The 17,663-nt window shown below is 55.4% G+C and overlaps 4 protein-coding genes across 4 annotated transcripts; 2 read left to right on the forward strand and 2 right to left on the reverse strand.

The window, feature by feature from the left end:
- Positions 1–513: 513 nt before the first annotated feature.
- W97_08370 (uncharacterized protein) lies at positions 514–3,940 on the reverse strand (the record flags this gene model as incomplete). Its single annotated transcript, XM_007786184.1, has 5 exons — positions 514–2,106; positions 2,158–3,194; positions 3,264–3,311; positions 3,391–3,470; positions 3,525–3,940. 5 exons carry the CDS (start codon positions 3,938–3,940, stop codon positions 514–516), a joined length of 3,174 nt encoding a protein of 1,057 aa, XP_007784374.1.
- A 1,381-nt stretch (positions 3,941–5,321) lies between these two features.
- On the reverse strand, positions 5,322–6,343 carry W97_08371 (uncharacterized protein; the record flags this gene model as incomplete). The annotated part of the gene is made up of 2 exons (XM_007786185.1): positions 5,322–5,889; positions 5,952–6,343. 2 exons carry the CDS (start codon positions 6,341–6,343, stop codon positions 5,322–5,324), a joined length of 960 nt encoding a protein of 319 aa, XP_007784375.1.
- Positions 6,344–7,048: 705 nt separating this feature from the next.
- Positions 7,049–10,012, forward strand: W97_08372 (uncharacterized protein; the record flags this gene model as incomplete). Its single annotated transcript, XM_007786186.1, has 2 exons — positions 7,049–9,841; positions 9,902–10,012. 2 exons carry the CDS (start codon positions 7,049–7,051, stop codon positions 10,010–10,012), a joined length of 2,904 nt encoding a protein of 967 aa, XP_007784376.1.
- Positions 10,013–15,288: 5,276 nt separating this feature from the next.
- On the forward strand, positions 15,289–16,631 carry W97_08373 (uncharacterized protein; the record flags this gene model as incomplete). Its single annotated transcript, XM_007786187.1, has 7 exons — positions 15,289–15,407; positions 15,480–15,571; positions 15,609–15,675; positions 15,726–15,868; positions 15,929–16,066; positions 16,117–16,228; positions 16,280–16,631. The coding sequence occupies 7 exons, from the start codon at positions 15,289–15,291 to the stop codon at positions 16,629–16,631; spliced, it is 1,023 nt and encodes a 340-aa protein (XP_007784377.1).
- Positions 16,632–17,663: the final 1,032 nt, after the last annotated feature.

Consider the following 17,663-nt stretch of genomic DNA (forward strand, 5'->3'; position numbering starts at 1 on the left):
GTAATACTTTTCGTGCGACGGCGGCTTGAAGGCTGAGGTGCGTTCTACCCTCAAGAGCGTCCTACAAACGCACCGGGTTTGCACGCAAAAGCGGAAGTGGGGGAAGAAATGCCACCGCGCTGATACTGGACATTTGGCCGTGCGTTTAGAGTGATGGCAAGCGCTCTGGAGAACGGGGCTATCATGCTGGAGTTTGCGTGTGTCGATCAATGGATGGATAGGCAGATCTTTCAGAAGCTTCCTTCCTCTCAGTATTAAGGCTATATTACAGCGTCTCCGGTCGTAGTAGCTTACAATGCAACCGCCTGGTTACTGAGACTGCTGGAGTGAAGTTCTCATGTCCATCCCTCCCTTCCGTCGATGATGATTTTGGAGCCCAAGTGCCTAACATCGCTCTGAACCAAAAAAAGAAGAAAAACATAGGTATATGGCTGGTCTCGTCGCCAAAACTCCCGCACAAACCCTCATAACTCGCACAAACAGCACATGCAGATGCAAGACACAGCCTGTGCCTCACGCATCCGCCATATCGACACCCTCGCCCTCCGCATCCTCCTCAGCCCCCTCGGCCTCCGCATTAGCAGGATCAGAATCCCCATCAGCTTCAGCTTCAGCTTCAGCGTCGCCACGCCTCTCAACGCCCCCGCTCCCTCTTATCACCACCCCAACCAACTTCCCAACACCCTCCCTCACATTCGCACCCTTCCCCCTCCCCTTCATCGGACTCTCACCCACAACCACCTCCTCTCCCATCTCCCCCTCTTCCTCATCCTCACCCTCACCCTCCCCATCCCCCACAACACTCGCCACCTCCCCCAACCGACTCCGTCCCCTCCTCACCGTACTCCTCTCGCCAGGCTCCCCAAGCTGTTTCCCACCCCTCGCGACCGGCGTCCTACGCGACGCAGGCGTGCTTCGCCGCGCGGTGCCAGGCGTCTGTGTGCCATTTCGTCGTCGCGAACCGAAGGGCCGGTTTGAGCGCCGGCGGTTCGCGGCGCCGGGAAGAGGTGGGAAGATCTCGAATCGGGTTGGCGGGATTGTGGATGCGGGATGTAGGCGTTGGTGCGCAGGGGTCGGGGTTGCGGAGGCGCGCGTGTTGGGCGGGCGGGGGGTGGCATCGGGATCGGAGTCGGGAGCGTCGTAGATGATGTGGGTAAAGGAGGGGATGGAGGGCATGGGTGGTGGCGGCGCGGGGGTGGCTGGTGGTGGTTTTTCGGATTCGTCGGCGGGGGTGGGGATGTCTTGGGCGGGGGTCTCGGCTGTGCTGGATGTGGTGCCTGGAGGTTCGGACTGTTTCTGTTCGTGGGCTTCCTGTGCGAGCTGGACTTGGATGCCTTCCTCTGGCGCGACTTGTTCATCATCCAGATCGCCATCGCGGGGTGCCATGGTCTGCAAATGTGGACCTTCTTCGTAGCTGCTCGAGCTGTTCCGACCGATGACATAGGGCGTCCAGACTAGAGAGTCTGGATTGATCTTCGGCCAGGGTTTCCGCTCGTGCTTATCGATGTATTCGCGGAAGAAGTCGTGGTCCAGGCGTAGCGCGTACGTCTTGGTAACAGGATCTTTGACAAGCGCGCGCAAACCTTCGAGTGCGGAGATGATGTCGTCGGCTGTCATGCCCGTGTTTTCGGAGATTTGTGAGATGCTGAGGGGGTTTTTCCGATTGATGAGTTGGTAGCAGAGGATTAGGCGCCAGTAGCCACGGTAGGATACTAGGCCCATATCGGAGAGCGGCTTTTCCGGTGAGCCGGTCTTCTGCTCAACGCGGGTGAGGAGGTAAGAAAAATCGATGAGCATGTGGCCGAAGCCTTTGCGTTGGTGGATGGGGAGGACGAGGATGCAGGAGACGTTGTTAAGACTGCTCGGCCGCTTCTCCTTCGAAAAGTAGCCAACAAAGTGGAAACCGAATTCGTCGTACTCGGTCATGACGTAGAAGAGAAAAGGCTCGACGTCGTAGTAGAGGGTTTTGGAGCCGAGGAAGAGTTTGGCGAGAAGACAGAGATTCTGACAGTAGACGGGATTCTTACGGCCGTCTACCTCGAAGAAGGAATACTTTCCATCGCGATAGATTTCGTCGCCGGGCGGATGTCTTGCAGGGCATTTGAGCTGAGGAATGTTAGCAGGTGTGTTGCAACCCTCGTGCAGCTGCTGGCTTACCTTGTGCCTCCACGCTACGTAATCGGAGTTCATGTACTTCAGACAAAACTCGCAAATGTAGAGCACCCTGTTCCTGCTGTACTCCTCTGGATATGGCGCCGCGTGCCAAGTGTCAATCTCCCAGCCGCCGAAGTTAATGCACTTGATCTTGCTTGGCGGACCTGACACTTTGCTTGGCCGAACACTCTCCTGCCCGGTCGCCGCAGCAGCAGTTTTCTTCCTCCAGTCTTCCTCAGCCTTCTGCCGTGCTAGCTCGAATCGTTTCCTGTCTGCATCTCCGGGAAAGGTTTTTGATGTATCGGCCTCTGCCTCAGACAGGATCCCGCCATAAGGCTTGTTCTTAGTTTCATCCTTCTCGTTGTCGAGGTAGAATGGTGCATAGTTCGCCGTCGTTGATATTGCGGGATAGTGCTCCAGCTCTGGCTCAGGTGTGGGTGGGACTACCCTTCGTGATCGGTCACGTGCTCTCCGGCTAGAGCCCTTCGGCCTTCGAGAGAGTATCTGGGACACTCGAGTGGGGTCAAGGCGGAATGCAAGTATGAGACTGATACCTTCGGATTGCACGATTCTAGCGAGAGGTTGGTCGGCTTTCTTCAATCGCCTTGTTCGTGATGGACGAGTCCGTTGCGACCCTTCCATGTCAGATGCAGAATCGTTGGCGCCATCGACGTCTATCTTGTCCGACCTGTCAGCTCTTCTAGATGCGGGCGAGGAAGCTTCGAAGTCAACGGTTGGGGCTGTTGGAGCATCGGAAGGCCGCCGTCGTTTCCTGCTTGACCGCACGGGCGGTCCGTCTTCGTCCGGTGAGATCTTCCGCTTTCGAAGTGAACGCGACCCGTCCATTGGATCGTCGTCGAGGATGAGCTTGTTAAAGACGGAGTGCGAATCGGACTTGATGCCGCCACGATGTGATGGGAGGAGATCTCTGGCAATTTTAGGAGCAGAAGATCTGCGGCGTGAAGCTGAATCCGGTGCATTTTGAACATCTGCTTCAAGGCCGTTTTCTACACAATTAGTGCAGCGCCACCGTTCGGCATCTGCGTGAAGGTAAGTCAGTGTTTGACGGTGAATGCTTTGTTTCTGTGATCACGGGATATGTAACGTACCGTCACTTGCTCCCAAAGAACTAGCGTTGCGGGCGCATTGCCGATGTGCTGCAGGGTAAATCTCATCAGCCATGGACCCTTCGCAACTAAAGAATTTAAGAACTATGATGCGACAAACGCTACTCACCGTTATCTCCGCATACAGCACATGCAAGGTATTCTTCAAACTCTTCGCTTGGGTCGTCTTCTTCTTTTCCTCCACAAAAGCTGCCATAACATCAGCGTCGGCAATCAGTACATGTTAAGCATTGAATCACTTACATGCACCGGTTGGGGTCAGCTATTTCTACTTCGGCTCCTCCTCCGGTATCGCTGTCGCCTTCCCACTCGTTTTCGGCATCCGATTCTGAGCTGCTGGAACTGTTGTTGTCCTCGCTGCCGCTGCTCTTGGCATCAGACGATTCGACAGCAATATCCTCGTCTTCATCAGACGCTGCATCCACTGCTGCCGCTTTGACAGCGCCAACGGGCTCGCTCTCGTCTTCTTCGTTGCCAACTTCCTCCCCCTCAGCATCTACGTCCGAACTTGCTGTCTCCATTATCTGCGCATATTGCCCACTTCTTAATACCGGCAACCTCACGTCGACATCCTCCTCATGCTCGGCGTCCACGTCGCTGCCTTCAGCGTCCATGGCATCCACCCGACGGCCTAACAGCCTGCTAGGCTCTGTGGCCATAGCATATGTAATGACGGTCGCCAGCTTGGAGGCGAAGTACTCCAGCGTCGCGGATTCGTGGTCCAGTCCACCCTGACTATTAAGGCGTCCTCTGGTGCCGTTGCTAGAGTGGCATGTAGCTTGCTGGCTGCCGCGCGGAGAGCTGTCCAGGTATAAGGTGATGAGGTGAGATATTAGGTTCTAGCGATTAAACTTGATTCGACGGTGTGCCAAAGGGTCTTCGATGGTTTGCGATCGCAGTGTTGGCGGTAAGGACGGTGACAGGACTGCGTCAGAGGGAGTGCTTCGTAGGTGTCGTGGATGCGCTGACGCGTGTGTTCAGCTTGTAGGACGACCGGGAGGGCGCGATTGCGCGACTCAAATGAAAGTCTGGCTGCTTCCGACACTGAAACCCATCGTGATTGTGCCTTGAAGTCTGTGGTTGAATAGCGACAGTTGATCCTGTGTCCCGCTCGGTGTTGGAGTTGCGCTTTCTGGGCACGTGACCACAACCACTTTGACGACCTCACCTTGTCAGAATGCTGAAGCCTCAAGAGAGGCCACCAACACAACTTGCAAAGAAGAGTGCCGCAATCTGTATCTGCCGTCTATCATCTATGTCAGCATAGGACAAGTACTTGACTGAGCTGCCGTCCTTGGGATCTCTACCTATAAGAATACGATTGCGAGCCCCGCGGGCATTGGCGGGTAGGTCGATCATGCTTGGTGGCATTTCAAGAAGATGAGAAGGGCTGCGCTGATAGTCGTACTCGCGAACCCAGCGGGACGACACAAAGCTGCATTTGACAGTCGAATGGTCCTGAAACTGGGGTTATGCCGTGCTACGTATTGCATTGTGACGCTGACAAGCGCTCCCACCGGTACTGGAGTTGTAGAGAATTGATGTTCAAGTAAGAGAGCGGTTGCAAGGAATGTTTGATCTCATCTGGCATCGCTTGATGGCTCGGGGTCCCGCTGCGCCTCCTTCATATTCCTTGTCTGAACCATGAGTCCAGGCCCGAAGATCTATCTTCCTTTTCAACCTCCCGATATTTAAAGTTCTGTCCAATCCTGTCCTCGCTCACGTAGCGCTCATATGTATTTACTGGCATTCGTGGTGCCGCATCTCACTGCACACGCAACCACTACATGATCATATCAGAATATTTCTGACAGCTCTTCAGCCGCAATTACACATTTGTGTATCGCTTGCGATTTTTGAGCAAATATTATAGCACAAAGTTTCCAGTTTTGGCAATCCTGCGATCAGTAGACTTGCTCCTCGTGATCAATACTTCTTGCCTTGACGGCCGATTGAGTAACGTTTTAGCTCTGCGGCATGCTGCAGCAGGAAATGTATGATCTATATCAAGAGAGACCAAATGATTCTGGAATTTGTTTTCTAGATGCCGCTCTGCGCAGCATCAAGCTCAGAAACCATCCCCTTGATGCCATCCCGTTCGCCCTCGCTGAAGCGGATGCCAAAGACGACCTTGAGGCACTCTAGCCTTTCCTCTTCGTTCTTGAATTTCCGCTCCTCGACCGTCTTACCGCCAACGCGTCGCTTGAACCCGTCCCCCAAGATGACTTGCCCACTGAGCTCTTCGCTCTTGTTCAGTATCATCTTTGCGCAGACAATCTTCTGAGTGAACCATGTCGTCGGACTCGTGCTGGTAAAGAAGTTCATCACGTTGTAGTCGTTCGGGAGGAACTCAAGCTCCGTAAAGCAGTACATGTCCTGAAAGTCGCTGTTGTCATTGATGCGGTGTTGGTAGACCCAGAGGCGTTGTGCTGGATCTGTATTCTCTTGAATATTCTTCCAAACAAGCCGCATGGAGGCCGGAGCGATATGAGTAGAGACCAGCTTTTCATGATTCAACAACAGAGGACGCGTGGACCCGTTCGGCCCGAATCCCACGTCCACCTTGTACTTATTGTCTCCGATAGTGACAAGACTGATCATGTGGCTCCTGACCATAGGTGAGAAACTAAACGACGACATGAACAACGTTCTTGATGGGTGCCCGCTTACCACCCATTGAAGCCGCCGCCGTCGTTGACCCTTGCTCCAGCGGTATACAGCTGATATCCCAGTGATCGCAGCACTGTCGAGAACAGACCATTCGCCTCCATGCAGTAACCGCCTCTCCCAGGGGTGAGTACGATCTTCTTAAACAACTCATCTGGATGCAGCGTGATCTTATGATGCTGCGAGTAGTGCAACGATAGGTTTTCAAAGGGCACCGCGGCCAGGTGGAACTTTTGCACAAGGCCAAGGTATTCCAGTACTTTTTGGGCCGGTGCCGAGGAGACATCATACTCCCGACTATCCCTGGGGAGATGAATCCGGTCAAAGTACTGCTCCAGCTGGTCCCGAGTGTAGATTGGAGACCTTGCCCCTGTGGACGTGATGACTGTATCCATGCTCCAGATTCACTCGGACTGAGCGATCGCGCGTGATAGAGGTAGCCTCGCCGAAAAATAGTCGGACTGCACGAACTGAGATGGAATAGGATGGGAAGACGTGAGACGGATGATTTGTAACTTAGCTATCGTCAACGTCTTACCTAAATGACACCGCCCCACAGGACCCGCTCCACGTACTGGAACCTTGCAATGGTTAAGTATCAACACCAGTATTCCCGTAAGCCAGATCAAGCCGTATCAAGCGGCTTGTGGATTGCTATACAGAACCAGGACTGACCACAGTAATACCTCAAGACCTCATCGTGCTCGAAACATGCCCAGGTGGTTTTGGCCGGCTATCGACTTTCGGCCCCCCCGCCAAGCCTTCCCGTCTGGCGTCAGGGCGTCCCGGACCGGACGCCGCCAACCGCATGTCCGCAGCCAAAACATCGTGGGTGCACGTCTCGGCCCCAATTGCTCCTCCTTTCCAGACGCTGTGTCATGGATCCTTAGTCCTAATCATCACGGGCGTCTGGGGCTGGTGGCTCTCTTTGCTCTGTTTGTGCCTTTGCGACATCGTTCCTTCAATCGCATTCTTTAGAACCACGCGCTGCCTGCCTCTCCACTCATTGAAAGCAGCAACCACCCGCAACGTTTCCACCACGACTCCTATATACCCTATATACCCAGCTGCATGCGCCACTCATAGTGCGCAAACTCAGAATGCAGATGCACGACGACACCCTGAGCTTGAACACTCAACAGCAATATTTCGGATACCCATCTCCTTCCTCGAACTCGATTGGCGGACAAACGCCGAGCGTCGGCAGCCCTAGCTGGTCCCCTAGAAGCCCCCAGCATGGTGTATCGCCTCGAATACCACCACCGGACGCGCTGCTGAAGGGCTACAAGCGGACGATGAACGGCACGAACGCGGTCGCGGGGCAAGACGATGGCGGACCCAGCAGGTCTTCCCGGCTCGACACTAGCGACAGCGTAGCCATGCATCTTCTCCTCGAGACTGCGATGGCAGACAGCCAGAACTTCCGTATTCAGTCCTTCGAAGAGGTGGAAGAGCTCAAGAAGACACAGTTCGCAATATCATCGCGCATGTCAGCAGTAAGGCAAAAACTGGCGCTTGAATCAAAGGTCAGAGATGCAGCAAAATCGCTCCAGCGCCTATACTCGGAGAAGGGCCGGACGCCGAGTGCAGGCAGCATATCGAAGCCGGGCTTAAACAGGAGGACCAGTCTCTTGAGTAGTCGGGGCAGCATCAGCACTGGCAGGCCCGATTCTCTGCACCAAACGGAAGACGAGCTTGCTGCTAGCTCGAAGAAGGTCGACGAACTCTCGCGGGAGCTCTGGCAACTGGAAACGCAGCATCGAGATGTCCAATACCAGCTTCTTCGGCATACGGCTGGGATATTGCAGATGGCGGCGAACCAGCAGCGCCCGTCCAAGTTGAAGCAGCTCCAAGCGTTTATGGGCACTGCGCGAGACGGCCAACCGGACAGTCCAGGCAGTACCTTCAAGTTCGGGAACGAAGTGGCAAGCGGGTCGCTGGCAGTGGACGACGACTTCGACGATCGGAGCCTGTACCAGTCGCCAGATGCACTGGATGGTGTTATGGACAGGTTCGGGAAGCGCCGGTCTTCTAGAGCTTTCCCAGAGGACATGTCAGGGAGCCTCCAAACTCAAAATCAGCATCTGGTAGCTATTGGAGAACGGCTTGAGGCGTTCAATGATCGCATGCGAGAGCTCATAACCGGACTGAACTCAGAGATTGGCCAAACGTACGCCACACGACCGGAATCCGGTTCAGGCGCTACGACTGCACAGCCAATGTCCGAAATCACGCAGCAGCTGGATAATCTAGACAAGGGACTGCATTACATAAGTGTCGAGCAAGCGGATTTGCAACGCAAAGCAGCCGAGGCCCTGCGGAGCAACTCTGGCCAGCTCGAGCATCTTAACCATCAGATTTACGACATGATCCGCGCCTCAGACGCTGAGATTGAAGACCAGGTTCCAGTACCTCCGCCGCCAGATGAGGATACGGCAAACCAGCTTGACTATCTAGAAGAAAGCCTGCAGACGCTCAATATCCTCCACCAGGACTTGTCCGTCTTACTACACGCCAAGAGTAAGACTGCTACCGAGCAGAGCGAGCAGTACGAAGCTGTACTGGCAAGCCTCTGGTCCATGATCATCTCCAGCGAAGAAAAGGCCAGGCAGCATCACCAGAACCGACGAGAAATGCTCGGAATGAATACAGATCTAGCCGCCGACGACGATGACCTCTCCGATGAGCCCGGCTCTCCCATCGGCGACGGTTCCTTCTCGCTGCCCGCGTTCTCAGCGAAAGTCCAGTGGCTACACAGCCGCGCCATCTCCCTCGCTGAGCAAAAGGCGATCCTGAAGCGCCAGATTAAGCAGCAGCGAGAGCTGAACCACAAATCTGACACCGAAAAGGACGCCGAGATCGCCTCACTCACCGCGCAGCTAGGACAAGCTTCCTTGGGCCACACGAACGCCGGCAGCGCACTTGCGCAGCTGGAGCGGGAACTCAACCACGCGCGAGAGGCGATGGCCCGGCTGCACAGCAAGGAAGACGAGGATCGGGACGCTATCGCGAAGGCGGAAGAGCATGTTGCGGCACTGACGGCAGATCTAGAGGATGCAAGAGACGACGCGAGGATCGCGGTTGCGGAGTGGCAAGCCAAGCTCGCGGACGCCGAGGCAAGAGCGTCTGGCGCAGCGGCCGCGGAGGCACGGAGTGGGGAGTTGGCCCAGGAGCTCGAAGCGCACCGCGCACGCACCGCGGAGCTGGAGCACGGCCTGCAGGAAACGGAGCAGAGGCTCGCAGAGCTGGAGACACTAGACCAGCGCCTTCAAGCCACGACCGCCCAGCTCTCGGCCTCGCAAACCGAGCTCCTCGCTCTGCATCACCAGCTCTCCGAAAAGACCACCGAAGCAGCCAGAGCCGCAACCGAGCTCCACGAACTAGAGTCCGAAGTCGTCCGCCTAACAACCGACCTGACCGTCTCACGCGCCGAGCTTGACGGCGCCTACGGCACCCGTGCTCAGCGCGCCGCCGAGGTCGCCGCGAACCCCGAAATTAAGCGCGAGCTGGACGAGCTGGGCGCCCACAACCTCGCGCTGCAGACCGAGCTCGACACTCTACGGGCCTCGGAGGTTGAGAAAGCCGAGCGTACCAAACAGCTCGAGGTAGAGCTGCAGGGCCTGCTGCGAGGGTTCGAGGCCCTAACGCGTGCGGGTCTTGAGGCGGAGCGCGAGAGGGAGAAGTTGGAGGGCGTGGTTGATGGGTTGAGGGAGGGGGTTGAGGGCCTGGAGGCTAGGCTGGCGGATGAGAGGGTTAGGTGGCTTGGGATTAGGAGTCCGGGTGGTGGGGGAGGGGGGGATAGACCTGGTGCGGGCGTCGTCGCGGATACGATGAGGAATGAGTTTAGGAAGATGATGAAGGAGACGAGGGCGGAGTTTGCGAGGGTCTTGAAGGTGCGTTCCTTCTTTCTAAGATGGGAGGTGTGAACGAGGGATGCTGACTTTGATCAACAGGCTGAGACGGACGAACGGAAGAGGCTGGAGAATCTCGTCAGGGCGATGCGGAGGGAGCACCTGCAGCCTGGCCCGGGGAAGTCGGGACTTAGTCACAGCACCACGGCGTAGGAGTGCAACGGATGGGTGCAGGGCGATGGTGTTGGATTACTATGTTGACTGCCACGGTTTAGCGGCATCGTCCGGCTGGACTTCACGGTTTGGTGGCGTATTGAGACTCTTGTACAAATCCCTTGGATACGCAAGCGATTCAGCGCGCAGGATGCATGGTGGAGATAAGAGGCGTTGCGTCGTTTATGGCGGCCGCCAGCTTGACTGGATTGGCATCTACTGCGGAAGAGAAACAGTCCGCGTAAGTAATCGGTCTTCGTTCGATATATACATTGAAGCACACTCTAGAGGAACCCTCTATCCAAGTCGGCTTTGCATGTGATGAACAGATTCATGGGGCTTACAACTGAGTACCAGTCCCCCTGCACAGTTGTTGAATCGATATATCTCCGCCCCTATACGCTCTTTTCAAGTGAACTGGGACTGAAGGTTAGTCCTCGCTCGGCAGTTCCGTACAGAGCGTGTATGCATCACTATCTTAGCAGCTGAGAGGGCAGGAAGTGATCAGCACGAAGAAGTAGGCAAGCGTTGATGGTCGCTTGGCTGACGACTGACTTGTACAGATCGTGCCCATGCAGTGAGCGTCAAACCCCTAAGTTATTGCTGGGGAGAGGCGTCCGTATTGGAAACGGCCGAGAGTACTGGAGCGGACTCTCCGCCATCAAGGAGTGCGGGGATCTGGTGTGGAGGTGTTTACTGTTGCAGTTGCGGTGGGCCGGCTACGAAGGAGGGACTCGGAGCGCGGTCGATGAGGAGTGTGAAACACAGGGGCTGGAGCATAAAGACCTTGCCTTCCGGGTATGATCACGGTAGCTTGCTGTCCTATCCTATCCGTGCTTCAGATTACTGAGTTAGTCAGATGTCACCACAATGAGAAGTCGTGTGACCATAGCACAAATCGCAGATGGTGTGGGTGAAACGCCGACAAAGTGTGTCTGAAATCTAGTAGTACAAGACAAGGAGCCCAAGTTAAGTCATTCGAGTTGTTCAAGGTGCTGCCCGATAGAATAGGACGGACGATTAATCGAGTCATTGAGACGCACAGCCCTTCGCCGGCCCCTTGATCCTCTTGCCCTGCTGGAGTAGCGTGTGAAGTGCGCTGAAATCACAAGGAGGTCTGTCCGGAGCATGTGTTGATCGCCCTGGCAGACGAGTTCTACCGTGGTAACGGCTAACAATCCTCGACGCCGCTCCGGGGCCGGGAGTCTATGTCCTGGCCATCTCGATTTTGCTAGTGCTACCTCATGGTGCCTCTCACCGGCCCATCGATATCTTTGAACTTCCGGGATAATGTTGGATCACGGAGTGCTGGGTTTGCTGTCAGAAGCAGGCTGCAACGAAGCTCTATAGGACAGAGGGCCTTCGAAAAGGCTAAGTAACGACGAGGAGGAGGTGATTAGATTGTTTAGGACGGCCGACTACTCTGTGCAGTGACTTTACTCCCTTTTGGGTCATTCCTTCGGAGTTGGTCTTCGAGGTTTGGAAGGCTGCAACCAAGTCTAGGCGAGGCGCGCGAGGGTGTGTCTGTGTTGCTTGAAGAAAGGCATAGTGTCAGTGACGGGTAGAGTGCTGTCGGAACGAAATTTGGACATCGAGGCGGGGTCGAGCAGGATTTAAAGAAGAGTACTGAACCTGTTAATCTCACTCTGGCGTTGACGATGTTTGCGGCTCTTTGTCCTGGCCCCTTGCTGAGAGACCATCACGGCGTCTTCCACATGTTGAGTTTGGTACTAGCGGACTCTGGCAATACACAAAGGACGTAAACAAGAGATGGTGTGAGGGTCAACTTTGTAGAAGAAAAAGAAGCTCCCAAGTCGTACTGGAGTCGCGATGACACGTGCAACTCGGAACGGTTCCCCCGAACCACAGCCGGCATTAAGCAGTGGTTCTTACAGGCTTAGCGTGCCACTGATCAATATGCTCGGTACTTGAACCAACATGGAAGTTCTAAGATAGCGGTGGGGGGTTCTGAAACGGTGATACAGAGAGTCAGAGCGCACACGAGCATGGTTGCGTTTACCAACAGCTTTACCCAGAAATGTAGTGCATGATCGTGGTCGGGGCACTGCCCTGTCTTCGTCAAGGCTAAGATACCTAAGAGCGTTACTCTCGTGCTCTTGACAGTTGACATTAACGACTCCGCCGTGGTGAAGACCCACTGCCGCTACCTATTGACCAAGTGTCCTCGAATCCGAACTCACGCGGTTGGGAGAAAAACCAGGGGCAGAAGTAACTAGAGAATGGAGAAGATAACCTGCTCGGAAGACAAGTCCGCATCCGAGGAGAGCTCGATGACAGTTTAGTCCAGTTTGCATGAGAGCCTGCAGAGAAGGAACGAGGCACGCAGTACAACCAAACGCAGCCCCAGGGTTAAAGAAATGCCATGCAGGTAAGCCCAGCGACTTCAGGGCCTACCGTGATCGGCTTCCGGTAAGTGGTTGGAAACGGCGAGATTCCCGGTCATGCTCTAACACAAGTTGATGCAAATATGCAAGTGCCCGTTGAACGGCGCAGCATCTGTGGGGAATGTCTCAGAGTACTTGAGAATACCTCGTCCAGGTTGGGGCGTTAAGGTGATCTGTATGAAAGGATAGTCTCCCATATCGCACAAGTCTGGCGGCGCATCTACATGACACTGGTACTTGCATTCTCATGCTTGTAACAGCCGCTTGTATGCAGGGTTACAGGCAGTAGTCGAAGACATCCGAGCTGCGGATGAAGTGGAGGCAGATGCGGCGGCAGGATAGGTAGTCAGAAGCATGTAATCATAGGCTTATTAGACGCATGTCATCCGCACTTGTACGCTAGATAGCAGACGAAACACAATGGCATGAGCTCAGCTTTTCCCTTCCAGGTGACCCGGGCCATCGATGGGCCTGATGTTGTTTACTGAAGCATGCCTTGTTCTCCGGCGTTCGAAAATGCGGGTTGCCGTCCGCTCAATCCTCTTGGAGTTACATCGAGTGTTTTGAGACGGGATTCCACGTGGATCGACGCGATCTGGCAGACGTTGAAGACACTTGCAGTCGTGATAGAGCGCGAACAGAGTGACAACGGGACCTCGCTACACGCTATGATGCCGTACAACAACAGCAATTCCCCTTACGGTTAGCAAAGCCTTGACGGAGTCTCTGGCGAGCTTTGTGCAGAGCCTTTCTCGTTTCCCGTGCTATTTAGCTTCAGCTTGCCACGCGAAAGGGACGCGGGGAGAACATGTCCGCGACGAAGCCAACAACCACCTCCTGAAGGTACGCAATCCCGCAACTTGAGCGTGACAGCGGAGAGGACTTACCGTGCAAACAAACAGCGCAAATGTCGAGCTGCGTCTTCGAGTCTCCATCAGCGTAGGGCATAAATATCAGAACGACGAAATACACTCACTATTCATTCGAAAGCAGCCGGCTGTGCCAGGACCCGCCAGTGCGCAATGCACATCACCTCCTACCCCTTGCCCTCGACCTCGATTGCTGTCCGCCGAACCCGGGATTGTTGCAGGCTAGGCGGGGATGCAGGGCTTAGCCCATGCCGCTTACAGATTGCCAATGCCGCGCCGTTGCAGACTGACAGGGCCAGGGATTCCCTTGTCGGTGCAGAATGCGACAGCCACATTATCGTTTTCGCGGCAAAGCGTTCAGCGATGCCCTTGACCTTGGCCGTCCGAAGCATCCCAGCGCGTGGTTGCATGGCAGACGAACCCGTCTCTGGCGGCTCTGAAGCTCAAAACGAGGCTGCCGCATACGCCTCCTCGATGACGGACAGTTGAGGTCCCCATCGTTAAGGACTCCCTGCTACATCCCCTTTCCGGACTGGCGTCGGTAGCTCATTTGACGTCCGTCAGTCGTCAGCCTTAGCCCCACAGCAACCCACGCCGCAAACCGCTACTGCCGTTCGCGATTCGATGTCCAGTGCGGCCAGAAGAGGGCAGAGTTGTGTCCTTGATATCTTTCCTGGCAATTCTGGTGGTGAGCGTTGAGCGCTCCGTTGATCGCTCGATGATCCCAACGCGCAAGTGCCGAGAAATTCGTTAGCCGCACATCGCGAAACCTTCTTTTCTGGTGGCGCCTGCGAGAACGGTCTATTGAATCGAAAAGCATCTGGGGCAGCCTTCTCGGCTGGAGCTGGCGTCAGTTCGCGTTGGTGGGCTTGTGCAGCGGCCAGGGCTCTTACGTGTGGCCAACGTCCGGCATCGTTGATGCTTGATGAAGCCTTTATCGTCCTCATCTCACCCCTCTCATCCCCCACGGCATAGTTAAAGGCCCCCAGCGTGCCGCTCCGTTGTTTTCAGCAGCCTCCACCTCCGCCGCCACCATTACCTGTTACCAGGAACTGTTCCCGCCTGGCCGAGCTTCCGAACCAGCGTTGGTCCCGGCGTTTTCCACGGTTCTTCCATCGACGCGAATCGCGGGGGTCAACACGCTCTATGTCTTGCAGGCTAGAGAGCCTGAGTCGTAGCTAACCCATTGGCCTGACTCTCGTCACCGGCATTACGTTTTTCGTTAGGGCAGCTCGCGGCGTGCCCCAGTGACCGGGCTCGCTCCCGTTGCGGGAAAAAACCATAGATCAAACGGACGGCGCCCCTCGACGCGTAGGGAAGACGCGGATCGTTTGCGTCAATATCAAAAGCTTCAATCTCTCCAAGGTCCTTTAATCCAGGGCTCTTCCCCCTCTTCCGGCGCCGTAGTTCTGTTGCACGCTTTGCTCGTTTGTGGACTAGCCACCCCAGAAACGTCTCGGCCAGCGAGACCGCTTACTCTCCGCCGCCACTTTGGGAAGCTTCGACGTCTGCGAAGTCGATTGCGCCTTCTTCTCTGCCCGCTGAGCCTCTTCGCTCCCTGCAGTTGGAAACATTCCCCTCATAAACTCGCTCGCAAGAGTGCTTCGCTGACGCTCACTACGTGGATGCTGACAATCGCCTTGCGATGCTTCGTCCGCTTGTTGGTGCATTTTCTCCTCTCACCCATTTCCCCACCAGCAACTTTATCAGTACCACGAACTGAGTTGGCATCCTTCCTTGGAACCACCACACCTTATTCAATATCACCCACAGTGCGATCGCTTAATTTCGACCTCTCGAATACTTTACTATAAGCACGTCCCCCGCCCCCCAACTTTCTCTGGTTGAGGTTCCTCACCTTCACATCACTCGCGCTGCTACTACTACTATCATCCGTAGTCGACTCAGCCAACATCAAAAAGCTTCTGCAAAGCAGCAGCTCCCCTCAGCAGAAAACATCAAAGCGGCTCAGACCGTTATCGAAGAGCCGTGGGAATCAGAAATGTACCATACTACTTTCGCAGCGGGACCAGCTTCAGGCGCAGGCGCATACCACGGACACCAAGCAAGCTATGCAGCGCAGGTTCAACCACCTCGCGGAGTGGACGTCCCACTCAATAGGTGCGCAGTGCAATCAACGCAGGCATCGCCGCTTCAGAACGCCGGCCTTTTGACTAACACCGACTCACGCAGCCATGAGCTTCATCTGGAGATCAGACAGAATCCGAAGGAAGCGCTGGTAGCCCTCGACGGCAAGGAACGAGGCACGTCTGGCATCACAGATGGTCATGCATCGGCAGAACTAACATCGGGTTCTTGTAGCACGCAAGCCGGTCGATCCTCCGCCAATTATCCAGCTCCGAGTCAGCTCACGCGCGGATCCCGCTCAGTAAGACTGCTTCTGCTAAACACCACAGCTGTGGCTAACGACCTCTATAGGCATTTCCTTCAGAGCCCGTACCTGTTCATGTGCGCTAGCTTGTACCAGCATCCTGGCGAACAACCCAAGAGTGAAGACAACAAAGACCTCGTCGGGACCTTGGCGTCTTCCCTGCATCGTCTGAAAGACACAAACGATACTGGTATGCTGTTCGTTCATTGTGGGTAGTAGGGAGGCTGATGGCTGACACCAGGACATCTAGATGGCGCCTTCTTCGTTTTCGGTGACATCTCGGTCAAGTCTGTTGGCTTTCACCGATTGCAGTTCAGCTTGTACGAGATGCGCAGGGATACGGGTGAAGTTGTCTTCCTGCAGTCAATCGTTTCGGACACGTTCAATGGTGAGGGACTCCGGACCGCGTTCGCTGACAACTTACTGACTGGCGCACAGTCGTGACGTCAAAGGACTTCAAGGGCATGGAGGAGTCTACGCACCTATCACGCTCATTCTCCGATCAGGGCGTGCGCCTTAGGCTGCGCAAGGAATCTCGATCAGTTGTGGGGTGAGTTGGTCGCACCTTTCCCTGATATCCGTCTCTAACACGCGGTGATAGAAGGAGCAAAAGGGCATACCCGTTCGACCCGCAAGGACAGCCTACCGCTCCGCAGGCGCAGCCTGCCGCCCAGCAGGTGCACGCCCAGCAGGTGCAAGCCGTCGATACCAGCCCGTACAAGCGCTACCGAACCGACGCCGAGCAGGACGCCTCGTCAGGGCTACAAGGGCTCCAAGGGCCGCAAACGCTGCCAGTGCGAAGCTCCGCCAATACCATGAGCCGCTATGGGGCCTATGGGCTCGTGAACGGCGCCTACACCGGCATGCAGCAGCAACAACAGCAGCCGCAGCAGCCGCAGGACCAGAACGACATCCACGCCAACTGGATGTACGGTAACTACTACACAGGGTAGACAAGGACTGGAGGGGGACATTCGGTATAGCCTTATGAGAACGTTCAAGCCGTAGCTGGATATGAAAAGCTGTGATAAAAATATTCTCGGAAACATGGTGAAAATTAAAACTTTTGGTGATTTTGTGATCTGATAGTTTACGACATCCTCATCTGTGTGCTCCATTAAAGAGTAATAGCCTCAATGCAAACAGCCCGGCCCTCAACGGAGACGTAACACACCATTCACGACATCCTCCATCTGATAATCGCGTTAAGCAGCTTTCTGTCCCGAGGCGCGGGAATCCCAGTCCCATGATCGATACTCGCGCCGTTAGCGCCTCAGCCGCTCCGTCTTGCACACCGATACCGGGGACGGGGGACGGTGGAGCAGGCCGTTGCGATTGTGGGGGGGGAGGGAAGCATCTGAGCTGCAAGAACTGAGAGTCGTGCATGCACCTTCTGCTTCAGTTTGATGCTATTTGAAGAAGCCGCTCGCTACTATAGACAAAGCTCGGCGACTCAAGGGGCCTCAGTGACACTTTGATGACGCCCGGCCTTCCCTCGGACTTTGAGAATTAAGGTTTGAAGTGGCTAGCTGAACTGGCCCCCCTGTACAGCTGATATGCAAACCTTGATTGCGGCCGGGCGGTTGCGTCTCATGTCCATCTGACGGTTGACATGCGTGAGCCGTCGCCGCTAACGCCGGGCTTGCGCCATGCCAAGATGCTGCTGTACCCGGTTTCGAGCGAAGCTTGATTGCGGGCGAGATGGTGATCTGCTACTTTTACCGTGGTTGGCTGGAGGGACCGCGAGGACGGTGATTGGACAATAAGGTGGATGGTGGGCTGGCCTGAATTGTGGATGAGGAGAGCTGCTGGGAGGAAGGGGGATATTTCATGGCTGCTCATGATGGGTTTACAAACGTATCTTGTGGGCGGATAAGGTTTGCGTGCCTAGTCAATCTGACATCCGGAAGGAGTTGTTTGCAGACACAAGCTATGGGCATACAGCTCCCCGCATAAGAAAGCCCGACTCTCCGCTGCTCAGCGTT

Source organism: Coniosporium apollinis, assembly GCF_000281105.1.
Source record: "Coniosporium apollinis CBS 100218 chromosome Unknown supercont1.52, whole genome shotgun sequence".
Classification (NCBI taxonomy): Eukaryota; Fungi; Ascomycota; class Dothideomycetes; genus Coniosporium; species Coniosporium apollinis.